The 14,928-nt window shown below is 53.2% G+C and overlaps 2 protein-coding genes across 2 annotated transcripts; both read right to left on the reverse strand.

Annotated features, from left to right (window-relative positions):
• Positions 1-1,582: 1,582 nt before the first annotated feature.
• GPD1 (glycerol-3-phosphate dehydrogenase 1) lies at positions 1,583-7,089 on the reverse strand. Its single transcript, XM_009274400.2, has 8 exons — positions 7,049-7,089; positions 6,678-6,855; positions 5,895-6,035; positions 5,372-5,510; positions 4,304-4,416; positions 3,747-3,980; positions 3,450-3,556; positions 1,583-3,164 (listed from the first exon to the last, which is right to left on the reverse strand). Exons 1-8 carry the CDS (start codon positions 7,087-7,089, stop codon positions 3,068-3,070), a joined length of 1,050 nt encoding a protein of 349 aa, XP_009272675.1. The 3' UTR covers positions 1,583-3,067.
• A 1,270-nt stretch (positions 7,090-8,359) lies between these two features.
• Positions 8,360-14,922, reverse strand: SMARCD1 (SWI/SNF related, matrix associated, actin dependent regulator of chromatin, subfamily d, member 1; the record flags this gene model as incomplete). The annotated part of the gene is made up of 12 exons (XM_009274401.2): positions 8,360-10,058; positions 10,288-10,389; positions 10,628-10,750; positions 11,109-11,244; positions 11,677-11,774; positions 11,885-12,046; positions 12,131-12,232; positions 12,554-12,670; positions 13,158-13,280; positions 13,584-13,706; positions 13,803-13,845; positions 14,807-14,922. Coding segments are annotated over 12 exons (1,299 nt in total), but the record flags the coding sequence as incomplete, so codon positions are not given.
• Positions 14,923-14,928: the final 6 nt, after the last annotated feature.

Genomic DNA, 14,928 nt, shown 5'->3' on the forward strand with positions numbered 1-14,928 from the left:
CCCTCGATACCGGCCTTTCGCCATGAGGCACGCCACAGGCCGCCCTGCCTGAGGCTGAGGCGCCGGCAGCCCTGAGGGGACGGTCCGCAGCTGCACACGGGACGGAGCAAAGGCCGCGCAAGCCCCCCTCCAGCACTGGGGCGCTCAGAGGCCTCGCCGCCCTTCCTGAGGGCCCCGCCTGTGCTCACAGCCGGAGAGCCTCCTTCAAGAGCACTTTAGGAGGCTGTGCTCCTCCAAAAGCAGTAGGGCCGCTGTTGGCACCGAGGGGTGCTCCCTTCCCAGAGCTCCTTGCTAGCATTTGAATGCTGCTGTCACAGCACTGCTCTGCTCAGCACTGAGGCTGCAAGAGTCAGGCCACCCCTGCTCTCCCTTGTCCTTTCCCCAGTCCGCTGCACAGCAGCAGCTCCCGAGGCTGCGGAGTCCTGCAGTGCCTGGATGTGCTGAGGCTGCAGAACATAACTCCAAATGGCAAAGGGAAGACTTTTTATAGCTCATGAACTCCAGCACTAGTGCAAGGCATGGGGTGTTTAAAAGCAAGAGACTTGTGCACTGGCCACCCCCAGGTGAGACTTGGGACCTTCAGCAAATGCTGGGAGGGCCTGCAGGGACTCGGCCCTGCCAGCAGCACGTAGTGTCAAAGAAACCCACACAAGGAGGGACGCACAAAGCACTTCCACGGCTGAGGAGCTAACAGCTAAATGCAAGTCCAAAACACAATTCCAGATCCTGCTGCAGCTCCAGGCAGGTGCTGGCAAGAGTTTAGCAAGCCAAGGTGAAAGACTGCCATGTGTCGAGGGAGGGAGAGCTCAGAGACCCTCTCTCCTATATGGAGCCTCATGTCCAAACACTTGAGCTGGGATTCCTGAAGCACTTCAAGACAGAGGGAACTAGAAATTGTGCCAGCCCTGCAGGAACACGCTGGACTTTCTTTATCCTCCCTCCAACCTCAATAAAGTTCCTCATTAGAGGAAGCTGATGCTGGCTACTTTCTGTACGATAGCTCAGTTGAATTTAAAGGTCGTAGAACGCCTAGTGGGAAAGCGTGTCTAATAAAAGGCACAGAAACAACTGCAGTGCCAGCAGATTAAATTCCCCTAGCAAGAGGCTGAGTGGAGGGCTAACAGTCCTGGAAAGGTCACTCAGTACGAGATGCATTTCAAAGAAAGACGGACAAGGCAAGTCCGGGAAAAGCAGTTGGGAAGAGATGAATAAAACAACACAGCATGTCCCAAGAAGCCAAGACATCAGAGAAGGGGAAGCCTGGGGTACAGTGGGGCACAGTGGGGTCCTGGCCCGGCTCCTGCAGGCCCCAGGTAGAATACAGAGGATTCTGTACCCAGTTCAGCATTGCAATCTCAACCCTCTTCGGTCCCACAGCCAAACATTAACAGTGGAACCACTGCTGAGAAAAAGCAAATGGGACACTGTGTTATGTTGTGACTGAACAGTGACCTGCAGGGGCATTCTTGCTGTTTCTGGGACAGCACACAAAGGTGCAGAGCCAGGAGGGAACTGACAGTGCCCTGTTCTGCACTCTTAGCAAGTCCAGCAGGCACCAACCCAAAGACAATGATGCACTGGAGCCACAGAGCAAAGAGCATGTCTCCCCTCTCCTCTCCCAAGTTTATTATTATTTTAAACATTTGTAAAGTACACTGCTAGTCAGAGACCCAGCGGCACTAGGACCCAGAATGGGGGTGGACAGTGAGACCTGCAGCAGCTCCGGCTTGCCAGCCCCGACAGGGATCAGTGAACCGCTGGACACGCTGGCCTGAGCAAACACGAGCGGAGTGAGCCAGCTTCAGAGGACCAGAGAGGCACGTAGCACCCAGATGGACAAGGGGCAAGTTTCAAAGGCACAGCACGAGACATGAGACCTCTGTCCTCTCCTGTGATGTTGGAGGTCTCCTTGTACCTCTTGTGGATCACATGTCCATTGCTGCCCCTTGTGCTAGCGGGCAGTTTCCAGCACCCTCGCAGGAGGGGCAGCAGGGAAAGTGTGGAACCTTCTTTCTTAGCTCCTGTAAAGCCATGTAGAAGCAAAGGCCGGGCTAAGGCACAGACTAGAGCAAGCCAGAGAGAAGGCAAAAAGCTGCCGTGGATCATTCATCTAAAAGCAACGTGACCCAACTGCTTTGTCAGGTACACTGCCAAGGGCTACACAGCCTGCCAGCTGCTCAGAAAAACTGTGGGGCAGTTGGTCCCTGCATCGCCAAAGCCAGCCAGAGGACAAACCGATACGAGGGAGAAAGGCTGTCTGGGGACAGTCAGCGGGCATGGAATTAGCACAGGCAAATCTGTGACAACAGGGGAGTTCCCCAGGTGCAGGGGCCAGGTTTGAGTGCAAGAGCTAAAAACCAAAATAAACAAGCTCTGAAGTCTCACTCTGGGGCTGCCCTCACACACAAAGCATTGGCCATACCGTTCGGCAGGAGCAGCTGGTGGTGGCTGGGGAAGCAGCACATGGCAGGGTGGCAAAGAATGCTATTTTCTGTGCTGGTGCTTCTCAGAAAGAAGAGTGATTCTCAGCCCCTTTGAAAGTCCTGAGGAGCTTCACTCACCCTGGTGGAGCCTGGCAGGGAACTGTGCCCTCTCCACGAGACAGTTAAGCTGAAAGCAACAGCAGCAAGCAGGAAAAGGCTGGTATCATGCAAAGTGGCCCCACAGGGCTAATAGCAAAGCTTGTTCTCCCAGGCAGTGCCTCCTGCACAGCCCTTATCGATCAAGATGACCTGGCAGAGTTGCTCTGAGAACTGAATCCATCATGGCAAGAGAAAGTGAAAGGAGGAAGACTCTCAGCCCCACTCAGGGCAGACCCTAGACAGCAGCAGAAGCTAAATGAGCCCTTCAAAGAGACAGGGAGATCAGCAGGTACCTCTGTGCAGATGCCAGGCTCAGGCTGGCAGTGTCCAGGGCTGAGAAAGGGAACCTCTGCCCTTCCAGCACTCTGCAAGGGATCCCAGGAAATCCGGACTCGTTACAAAACTGTAGCAGCAGAGCAAGTTGGTGTGGGCAGGAGCTCTCCGCTCATCTCGGCAGGATCAGTGGTTTTGCAGGCAGAGCCCACTTACATGTGCTCAGGGTGGTTCTGGAGACACTTGATGATATCAGTAACAGGTTTGCCCTCATAGCAGATCCGATACACAGCTGTGAAGAGGGGGAACCTGTGGGCAGATGAACAAAGTCACCCCTTGCCCTCTCACCACAGCTGGCAGAGTCACAGCACCTCAACTTCTATTGCAACATGCAGGACCACTGGGCAGGAGCAGGTGGGACAGTGGTATGGTGCCTCATCCAACAGGCCATTCCTGCCCAGCTGGTTTGACGTGGGCAGTGCAGAGATTGACCTGAACAGCAGAGACACTATGGGTGGGTTTCCCCTCCACAGCTGCAGGAAAGATCCCAGCCCCACCCCAAAAAGAGCAGACAAGGGAGATGGGAGCACTCACTTCTCCACTACGTTCTTGCTTTTAAGGATGCGATGCAGCTCAGCAGACGTCTGGGGACCCTGCAGCTTCTGCCCATTCAACATCTCCTTCTCCAGCTGCTCAATAGACTGAAACAACCCAACAGTGAGGGAGCTGGACCCTGCAACCCCATCCACTGCCCCACGTTCCTTCCCTGGAGCCATGCTGTGGCCCTCGGCAAGTGAAGGCAGGTTGCCGTGGTTCTAGTTGGGTCCATCCTGCTGCCAGCTCAGCAGCTTGATGCAGGTATCAATGTTGCCTGCTCCCCGTTCTACTTACCTTCCCAGTCTTGGCAAAAGCCTCAGCCACCTTGCGGTTGCGGCCACCATAGCAGGTAGTGATGAGGTCAGCGACCCCGCAGCTCTCCAGGAAGGTGGAGGAGGTGACGGGGCCTTTACAGAAGAGTTTGGCGAAGCCAATCATCTCCATCAGTCCCAGGCGGATTACGGCAGCCTTTGTGTTGTCTCCATAGCCGAGCCCATCACAGAAACCAGCTCCTACAGCCACAATGTTCTGGAAAACAAACAGCAGCGTGGAGGGATCTGTTCCCAGCGGAGCTCAGGGCTTTGCTGTGTCCATGAGCTGCCTGTGTTATCACAAGCACAGGCTCCTGCCAGCCCCTGCCTATGCCAGTGATCATCATCCCTCCAAGCAGCTGAACAGGACACATCCACAGTTCCCTCCAAAGTCTGGCCTTTGACCCAAAGGTCTCAGCGAGCCACAGTGCAATATCCAGTGGGGTTCATTCAACTGGCAGCCTCCTCCCCAGAGCTCCCTGCAGAGCCCACAGGCTCTGCTAACCAAGACCTGCAAACCCCGGTGAGCAGCTCACCCACCTTGAGAGCCCCGCAGATCTCTACGGTGTCAGCTTCCTGCACCACCGTCACCCGGAAGTTCGGTGTCTGCATCAGCTCCTTCAGTGTCTGCCCATGCTGCATGTTCTGGCAGCCTGATGAGACAAAGGGAGAAGGAGGAAGATGACGGGGGAGACCCTAAGGTGGGACTGTGCTGCTCTCCTGCCCAGTGGTGCATTCCTGCAGCATAGCCTTTACAGCTAGTGCAGCGAGAGGAACCTATTGCCCAACTGATGGACGTTGCTAAACATTTGCAGGTCCACAAAGTGCCAAGCACACATTGCCTGGCAGATAAGCAAGGTTCAACCTTGGAATTCCCAGAAGATGGGGACAATCCCTACTCCTGTGTCAAGCAAGACAGAAATGACATGCCCAGTAGATTAAAGGCATCTTCAAAGGTTGCAAATTTGGGTTTGGAGACTGCTGTTCTCCCTGTTCCTGCAGCGTCCTGCACGAGAGTGTTTCTGTGTGCTCGCCGCATTAGCACGCTCTGCTTATACCTCTCCAGTCTCTGCAGCCCCCTGCACAGCATGTTTGCTTTTGTTTAAAATACAGACACTTTGAATCCTGTAACTTCTAACCCAACAAACTGTTCTGTTGGTTTTGGCTGCTGTGAATGATTCATAAACAGCGTGGAGGATGTTGGGAACAGTCACCAGATGAACTTTCAAGCAGCCCTGGCTGGCAATAACATGAGATCCAGGTGAGCGTCCCTTGAAGCCCAAGGAAGTGAAGGTAAGAACTCTATTTCTAAAGGGCTTCTTCGTCTCCACCCCTTTAATTTGTGCCAGGCAGACTGCCTGATGCTCAGAGTCCGTGCTGGCAGGAACTTTTAGACACACAACTCTGTTTTTAATGAAGCGAGCAATCACATTGTAAACCCTGTGAATGAGTTCATCCAGCTCCTGTGGAGTCTCACTGTCTCCACAGGGAAAAAGGGCCAGCTCACCCGAGGCAGCAGTAGTTTAAGCTGCACCATGCTCACCCCTTTGCCTCTTCCTGCTCATCAGAAATGAGGGCTGCTAATGAGGAGGGATGTTGGCTCCTTACCGATGGTTGTTTCACAGAACTTCTCTTCTGCCACTTCATTAGCAATGTTGGCCCCCATGAGGACGCTCATCTCTATTCCCAGTTTTTCATGGATGATGTCTGAGATCAGCCTCAGCCCACCTGGTCCTTCATCCACCCCCTGGGAGACAACCAGGGGCAGAGATGAGCATCTGCCCCCCTGGAGACCTGGACCCACCTGCCCCAATCCTGTCATTCCCTGTGCTGCAATGCTCTGACTCTCATCCCAACAGCCCCCCCGGTGCTCAGCTGCACCCCACTCCTCACAGCGCTTGAGATCCCCTACATGCCCTCACCCTTCTCCACCAATACACCTCCAAATCCCCATGAAGACTCTGCCCCCACTTCCCACTCTCCCCTTGCCCTCCCTAACCCTGGAGCCCAGTTTCTGCTCCAAAATCCCAGGATTCCCTTTGCAGCCTCTCCGAGCCAGGCTGCTTCCAGCTAAGCCCCCTTGGCCCAGTGCCCCAGCGAGCTGCCTGGGCAGCGCTCCTCCTGCTCACACCTTGATAAGCGACACCCCAACAGCATCTTTCTTCACATGGCCCTTGAGCTGGTCACAGACTTTGCCGATAAACTGATGGGGCACCACGAACAGGAGGATGTCAGCCCCAGCACAGGCTTTCAGCAGGTCTGGCTCTGCTACCTGAAGAGAGTGTGACTGTCATCAGAGACTTGTGTCTGTAGTTGTGCAGTGAGCGTGTCCTGAATCCAGGACGACAGGAGCAGCAGCTTGAGAGCAACTGCCGGGGGCTTCCCTGTAAGGGAAGGAAGGGCACAAAGTCGTTGCCCTGAGGTCCCCTTCCAGGGCTGACAGGGCAGAGGGGCTGGAGCAAAGCAGGGCAAAAGCAGCCTGAGCTGGTCCCACGAAGGTGGTGCAAAGAGCCGGGGTCATTCTGGGAACCTCAACAGGCTGGTGCCAGCCGAGGGGCTGAGCGTACAGCCATGGGGCAGCAGGCCCCGCGGGCTCTCTGCATGCTGCCGACGCCAGCTCGGAGGCAGCCACATAGCCTCAAGCCCAGCCTGTGGGATGGCAGAGGGGGGGGCAAAGATGGGCAGCAAGAGCAGCCAGGGCTGCAGCTCGTCAAAGCACAGATCAAGGTCACTGGGAGGGTGTAACAGAGTCCCGTGCAGCCCGGTGCATCCCCTACCTTCACACACCCAGTGTCCAGGACACCAGGGCTCCAGCAGCTCCCAGCACAGCTATTTATTACCTCTCACCATAGAGCCCAGCTGTCAGCACCGGACCTTGCGCTCAGCAGAGAGGCTGCCGGCAGGCCACACTCACCACGTTGGGGGGCAGCTTGTGCCCTGGCAGGTACTTGACATTTTCGTGCTCCTTGTTGATGATGTCGGTGAGCCGCTGGCCACCCACCTCCTCCTCCAGCACCCACATGTTCACCTGGTTCTCGAAGGTGCTCAGCCGCGCCGCATTGCTGCCAGCGATCTTGGCGATGGCCGAGCCCCTGCGTGGGCAGAGCAGAGCTGTAGGCAGTGGGCACTGAGGCCGCTGGCACCAGGGAGCCCAGTGCACCACAGGTCACTAGGGGTCCTGGTGAAACGGGGACGGCTTGCACGGGTACCGTGGGGCACCGGGGGGGACGGGGACCGCGCTGTGCTCGAAGAGGGGACCCGGGTGCCCAGGCAGCAGGTGCTCACCAGTTGCCAGAGCCCACGATGCAGACTTTCTTGCCACCCATGGTGCAGGGAACCGGGGCACTGCGCAGTGCTGAGCCCTCCGCTGGTATTTCAAGGCCACCCAGAGCGGGGGCGGCCCGGGGCGGCCCCGTCCCGCCTCTGCTCCCGCCTCACCCCCGGGGGGAACCGGGCACCAGCTCGGTGGGCGGGGCGGCAGCACTTTCCCAGGCCGCAGGAAACTTTCCCACAGCTGGGGCTCGCAGCTCGGTGGGCGGCAATGCAGGGCTGCACTGGAAGTGCAAATTGCTCCCCTGAAGCAAAGGTGAAATAGCTCAGATCCCAAATCTCAGCAGAACTGGGAGTCCTGACTGCTGAGCCTCTCTCCCCCTTTTTCTGCATAAAAGCATTTTATTTTCCCCCTCTTCCAGGCCGCAGGAAACTTTCCCACAGCTGGGGCTCGCAGCTCGGTGGGCGGCAATGCAGGGCTGCACTGGAAGTGCAAATTGCTCCCCTGAAGCAAAGGTGAAATAGCTCAGATCCCAAATCTCAGCAGAACTGGGAGTCCTGACTGCTGAGCCTCTCTCCCCCTTTTTCTGCATAAAAGCATTTTATTTTCCCCCTCTTCCTAAGAAGTGCCATCCCCCCCCCCGCCTTAAGTAAGAAATAAGAACCATCTGGTTGCAGACCCAGGACACAACTCCTGCCCTGGTCTCACAGCCTTAAGCAGCAGCACTAACTGCCTGACCTTAGGCAAACAGCCCTTTCTTCTATACACAGAGGATCTCTTTCCCTTGCAACAAGGGCTTACAGGTTTCCTGTAAAGCATTACATTTCTACTTTTATAAACAAGGCAGAGTGAAGAGAGTAATGCCCCTTTTGCAGTTTTAAACCCTTGTATGTAACAGTTTCCTCAAAATTATGCCCGACTCCCATGGGGCTAGTAACAGGCTGTCACAATTCTGCAAGGCAGCAGTGTGGGAACTGGGCTGTCTAGATTTTATCAGCAGCTTGGCCACTGGATTTCCAGTTTTGCTCAAGTTACTTTGTTTACCACAAAAACACTTTGCAAAGGCTTAGCAGACTCTGTAAGTCAGGAGATCCTTACATGAAAGGCTCTCTATAAAAGGCCAAAATATGAAGAACATCTTCTCTCCAGTCTCTTACCCCAACTGGCTTTGTTTAAAAAAAAAAAAAAAAAAGAAAGAAAAAAAAAGTGGAGATAATCCTGTCCCTTCCCAGGCAAGTACATGAAGTGTCATCCACCAAGGCAGCTGCTGAGAGAAAGCATGCCGTCAGCACAGAAGGAGGGAGGACAGCTTCCTTCATGGAGGCTTTTATTAAAACTGGGTGACGTCTACAAGGATACAGTACAAAAAAAAATTTTGGTCCATGGAAAAAAACATATTATTCAGTTAAGAAAAGCAGTTATTCTGCAACAGCTATGTTTGCCTACGCAGTACTCGGCATCCTTCATGTGTGATTACCCTGAGGAGTCAGTGGGCTGCTTCATCAGCACCAAGACCTTCACCCCAGTACCACAGAGGAGCCATTTCATAAGGGGACAAAGGAGAGGGGAAGTCGAGAGTCTATTACTCACAGACATGTAGTAACACAGACACAAGGAGTAGGGCCACCCAGGCTCCCAAATTCATAGCAACCTTCCCAACCACACCAAAGCTGGGTGTGGGGATGAAGGGGGTTTGTCAGTAACATGATTTTGCAGCTATTCCAAGAGAACGTGACCAACTTTCAAGTCCGTTTGCATTACAGTCCCGAGCAGAAAGTAAGATCCGGGTTAAGAGAAGCCATTCTCTTACGCCTGACCACTAGTTCACTAGTAATTCATTCCATGAAGAGGCATCTGGGCTGCTACTCCCTACAGTAGAGAAAATCTACTTGTACATTCCTGAACCATGCTGGGCCTTATGGCAGCTCCAGAACCTAAAACTTGACTAAAAACCACAGGAGCTTCAGCATGGAAACACCTGCTAACTCGCCTATGCTTGGAGCTACGTCCGTTCCCAAGGACTGTCCTGTTATACCCTCAGATCCACACGAAGGAGCCTCTGGTCCCCACAGCAAGTGACACAGGATAACTGTCCCAAAGGAATGAGCCTACAACACTGCACCCCTGCACAATTCCACCAGGCAGTTGCATCCCCTCTCCCTGCTACAGGGAAAACAAGCAGCCAGATGGCTTGCTGGAACCGCAAGTGTAGGTCTTTTGAAGTGCAGAGAAGTCTCACCACTCCAATGCTTCCACATCCCTGCAGTAAGCCAATGCCTCATCTCCCCTGTGATCCTGGCCTAGGACAGTCTGTCAAAGAACACGAAGGGAACAGGGCGGGGAAAAAGGGACAAGGGAAGAAGCAATTCTCTACGCAGTCCAGTAACTTCCTCAAGGAGGAGAGTGACCTATGAGGCAGCCCAGTGCAGCAGCACCCTCCAAGTGAGGGAGTAAGGGCAGGGAGGTATGTCAGCTCATGGCATCCTGCCCACTACGTCTCCTGGCGCCTTGCTGTAAAACGAGGCAGGGAAGAGACTAGCCACAGAACTCCACCCTTACAGCAGGTCCAGGCTTCCCAGATCCAGGTCTCACATGTGCCACAACTAGATGCTAGTTGGGGAGGAATGGGCTGTGGTTTCTGAACTTGAGAAAGGCTCCAAGTCAGCAGTCGTACTGGCTACTGGGGACGCTACAGGCAGTGCGGAGTCAAGGGGAGGCTCTCGGAAGCCTTGGGACTGACAAGGCAACAGTCAGGAAGAAAACCAGGTAGAAATGTGTGCTCATTGGAGCCTGTCTGCTTGCCACACCCCAGATGTCCTGGAGTTGCCCCAACAGGGACAATACCAGGATGAACAATGATGCAGGCCTCGCTGCTGGAGTGGGATTATGTGAGCCTTAACAGCGTACTCTGCAGCTCTCTGTCTCCACAAATAGCTGTGATGCCTTCTGGTTGGGGAGGAGCGGAGCAGCCTATGTGTTACGGATTCCCAGGGCCTGCTCCAATTCCTGCCGTCTTTGCTGCACCTGCAAGAGAAGCCAGAACTGCAGCATTAACGTACTCGGATAGTGCAGCACCGCAGCATCTGAGTAACACAGGACCCAGCTGGAAAAGGGTGAGCTCAAACTGGGACCAAGATGCATCAGCAGTGTCTACAAGTGAAGCTTAGCACTGCCACTTTCCACCCTCAGTAAGGAGTGACAGGTACTCTGAGCCACTGGGTATGGAGAGGGACCCCTGCTTGGGGACGCTCACCTTGGAGTAGAAGTATCTGCACACAGCTTCCTGAGCCCACGGCTGGAAGTAGAACTCAGCCCTGCGCTCCTCTTCAGGATTCCCAACAACATCAGTCATTGTCTGGAGAGCACAAAGGACAAAACAGTTCAGGGAGTGCAAAAGCTCTGGCTGTGCTGAGCAAGCCCACACCCCCTCCCCTTTCCTCAAAGACATTTCAGTACAGTCAGGTCAGGTTCTTACACTTGACTCCAAGTCTTGCTTTCTGAGCAGGAAATTGCCTCTCTCTCTCTGTGGGAGCTGGTTATAACAAGGGAAGCGTGTGACTGGATCCACCTTCCACACAAGACAAAGGTTTTACCTTTAAATCCCGGCACTGGGACTGTAGCCAGTCGTTGATGAAGCCCTGAGGATCTCGGGCAAAGCTCAGCATGAACTCACGCTGGGTCTTCAGCTGGTTAATTGTCTCTATTGTTTCATGAATCTGAAGGAGATAAGCACAGCAACTGAACTGCTGAACAGGGGAAAAAGTCAGACAGAAACATCAAGAGACCCAACACATGAAGGCGAATTCTTATACCCCCTGGTTGACATATACCTGTCAGATAGGATTTTCAATTCCGTTTCCTGCTCTAAATATTACCAATTTTCCCACTGACCATTTGCTTTAAAACTACGCTTCCAGGTAAAGCCACCTGTTTTTACGCGTGGCTGACCCCACTCCAGCTTCCAAATGCACAACAGAGCAAAGCTGAACTCCTGTCCTGTTCAGGGCTCACCTGCTCCAGAGACACATTCCTACCCAGCAATGAGGAGGGCAGACCTGAAGGAGCTCTTCCTACCTTGTTATCCAGAGCAGCAATTTCCTGTTGACTGGCTGTGGATAGCAGAAAGGAATTCATCTGAGTTTTCAAGGTATCATCCACCTCCACATCAATGTCATAGCAAGCTGTTTTCTTCTGGTCATTTGGGTCAACACTAGGGGCATCCACAAGAAAGAAGCCAAAATAAGTGAGTAGCTCAAGAAAGCACCAAATTGTAGCTCCTCTAGGATGACGCAGCATATGGACTGCAGGCAGGGACAAGCCATGCTAGTGTTAGCTTCAGTTCTAACACCAAGCAGCAAAGCTCCACTGACGGCTTTGCAGCACAAGGATCAAGTAATTGCTCCGAGCAGATTTCTATCTGCAAAAGTGTAATGCAAAGGACAGCATGAACGTGGGAGTGCCTTGTGGAAAAGAGGGATGTGGTAAACGAAAGAGGCGGCTGTTCTTGTACAAAGAAACAATGACAGCAACACAGGAACTGCTGCTGAAAATCAGAACATATTACATCGTCTTCCTGTGCCAGCCTCATCCATCCTTTCCACTCTTCTTCCTAGAAATATGAAGTCAAGTGGACCAGTCTTACCTGATCACATGATTAATGATGATCGGTTCTGGGGGCATAAGCAACGCATGAAGTCTTTGTGGGATTTCAGAGAACTTCATCCGCTGAGATTCAAATATCTGTGACAGAAACACAGGGCTAAGGAAAGGAATGGGAGCTCAGTGCCAGCGATCACTGGCTGCTGACAAAGAAAACCTGAAACAGTCATTTGTTCCAGCCCCACCGTTACCTGCTGGAGGTATTTGTCACAGATGACATACTCCCGTTCGTGGGGGTCCTGGAGCTTGTGGGTCTTAATATATTGCCACAATGCCTGGATGATCACCGGACGGGTCTGAGTGTGAATCCCCAAGAGACGAGCCAAGCGGGGATCCAATTTGAACTGGGGAGGCTGAAACAAGAAGCACAGAAAGGTGAGATGGCCACAGACACAGCTAACAGAACATGCCCAGCACTGTTACCCCCAACATCTTACCTGGTAATCCAGCATCAGAAGGACAGTACAGCGCACATTTACATCTCCTGGCCTCTTCACCTGGAAGCCATCTGTCTCCTGAGTTGTAGCAGTCCTGTGCCACTGGAACAGGAGAAGGCATTTAGAAGCACCCCCACACTTGGTTCCCTTTGCTCCTGCTGCTTGGCACCCAACAAGCTTGCCAGTAAATCCCACCCACCTAGAGCAAGATCACCTTATTCCCACTTAGAGCTTGAAACAAGAGTTAATACATTTGTCCAGACCCTCGGCAAGTCAGAGGAAAAGCTAAGATAAGAATTCAAGAGCTCCTGGCTCCCAGCCACTTGTTCAAGCCTTAAGTATCTCCACCTCTCAAGTGATATACAAACTGTCTGCTGAAACACCAACCCATTTTTAGAGGTAACACAGCAAAAAGCAGCTCACCTCTACTAGGTGATTGTCAGGGCCATACAGGTCTTTATCAAGTTCAATGACCAGAGATTTAAAGAAGGATGAGAACTTTCTTTTCTGCTTGGTGGCATCATATTTGGACAAAGCAGACTGCAAGCAACACAGGAAGGAAAAGTGTTAGGACAGCAAGTCTCAGCACTCAAGCGCAGCCACCGTGCACAACAGTGTTCCTTTAAGTTCTGAATACCTACATTCACCAACATGTGCTTGAAAATCAAGTTCCAAGTCAGAAAGTGAAAGACTGGAGTTAAAGACGAGCTTGCAGGAATTAAATCACTCAGCAATTACATACAATGCAAGTGCCCTGGTTCTCAGAGCCAGGGTACACAAGTGCCACTGATCTGCTCTCACGATTAATTCTTATAGCTATAAGAACTTTGTGTAACTCGTGTCCTGCCATGGGAATACCCATTGGTCTCCAAGTTGGGCTCGGTCTCATCACCATCAGACTCCTTGGAAAACAGAGATGAAGGAGGATATCAAGCCCCTAGCTATGCTCTCAGACACTAAGAAACGGGTTTCATTGCCAATTCCAGATCCATAAAGTCACCTCTGTGGTTGGGTATTTCACACTTACATCTTCCAGCAGCCGTCCTTCCACCCGAAGCTCCCAGGAGGCGACTGTTCCTTCACCATCCTCTGCATCTGACTTGGCTGGATTGAAGGTATTGGAGATAAAAATACGTAGCTTTCGTTTTTGCTAAGAGAAAAAGCATCAGCTCCGTGTTAGTTCTGAAATAAAGGGCTGACTATCTTGCTTATGTTTTGCTAAAACTAAGCTTAATGTTTTTAGCTGCCTCATTCCCCCTCTCCCAGGGCAGACAGCAAGGAAACAGGCATTTCTGGTTCCACTCCTTGGTTATGTCTGGAGCATTAAGATTCCTGATACGCCACGCTTACAGGGACATGACCCAAGCTTCAGTGTCCTCCTGCTGTCTTAACTAAAGTAAGAGCCTCCAACCAAACCTTGCTTATGACAACCACGAACGCAGCCCTCCGCTACCTTAATGGGTCGCTTCAAAGCCTCCTGGATATCCAAGCGTTTCCTCATGATCGTCTGGTCCAATTTCCTTTCAAAGGCCAGCAAGTCCATATAGGCCTGAGACTCGGGTACAAGCTCACGAATCTACAGCCAATCAAGAATGCAAATCACCGTCAGCTCGCCCGCACTTCTGCGGTCTACTTCGTATCAACACAGGCTGCAACTGCATGTGCCACTCACCCTCTGAGGTAGAATTTTGTCAGCCATCTTCTTCTTTTTAGCGCTGTTAAGGAAGGAGATGCACACACAGGCATTAAAATGGCAACCACTTTGTGCAAATTAACTGTAGACATTCACGAAGGGAGCAAGACGACGGCTTATTCTCTGTTTTAGTACTGCGGCATTAGCAGTGCCCTCAGCCTGGATGCCAGTCTCGGGCCCAGGCTCTCATTTTCAGAGGCACTTATCGTTACCGCCTGCGCAGAGTCAGGCTCTTTATTCCCCACAGCCCCTGCCAGGCCTCCAGCACTGCAGAGCTGACGAACCCTGCAGCAGTGTGACTAACTGATTACCTGAACGTTTCACATCCCCTACGAGAGCTTAGAAAGCCGGGTGACATCAAGTTGGAAAGGGCGTACTGACATAACGCCTAATCAAAGTGACTCTCTAACCTCAATTAGCATTAGATTGACTTTTCTAGGAGATGCATTTTAAATCAAGGGATGAATTACCGGTGTTATGGGGGAATCACATTATACTGCCAGAAATGTTACATAAACTTGCTCTTGCCTAGCAGCTGCACGTTAGTCTTTGGTCCGCTGGAAGCTCCCCTCTCCCAGAGAAGGAGCTGCGCGAGAAGGCTGATGTCCCTTTCAGCCACCCAGCGAGAAGCAGCCATGAGAAGCCCAAGCACAGCACGAAGGCAGAGCGCCTCGCGCACAGCCGAACAGAAAAGCTTTGTGCTGCTAAGCGCAGCCAGCCGATTACACCAAGTCAGTGACTGACGCTTCCCGCTGCCCGGCACAGTCCCCGCTTCAGCGAGGACTCACCGCTCGCTCTCTGATTTCGGGGGGTGCCTGCCCGCACCCCCAAACCCGGCCTCTCCCCGTGGGGCCTTTGGGGAGAGAGGCGATGCGTCTGTGCTCCCGCCTGGGGATGCCCTGATGCCCGGGATGACCTGGGACACCCCGCTGCCCGGGGATGCCCCGGGGATGTCCCCGCTGCCCGGGGATGCCGGCCCTTACTTGTGGTTGCGGTTGGGCACGGCCTGCGGCTGCACCTGCTGTAGCTGCTGCGGCGCCGGCCTCTTGCGGGCCTGGTCCAGGCTGGCCTGCGCCATCCCGGGCCGCACCGCCGGGCTCCCCCC

The sequence above is a fragment of the Aptenodytes forsteri genome, unplaced genomic scaffold, assembly GCF_000699145.1.
Source record: "Aptenodytes forsteri isolate BGI_AS27 unplaced genomic scaffold, ASM69914v1 Scaffold64, whole genome shotgun sequence".
Classification (NCBI taxonomy): domain Eukaryota; kingdom Metazoa; phylum Chordata; class Aves; order Sphenisciformes; family Spheniscidae; genus Aptenodytes; species Aptenodytes forsteri.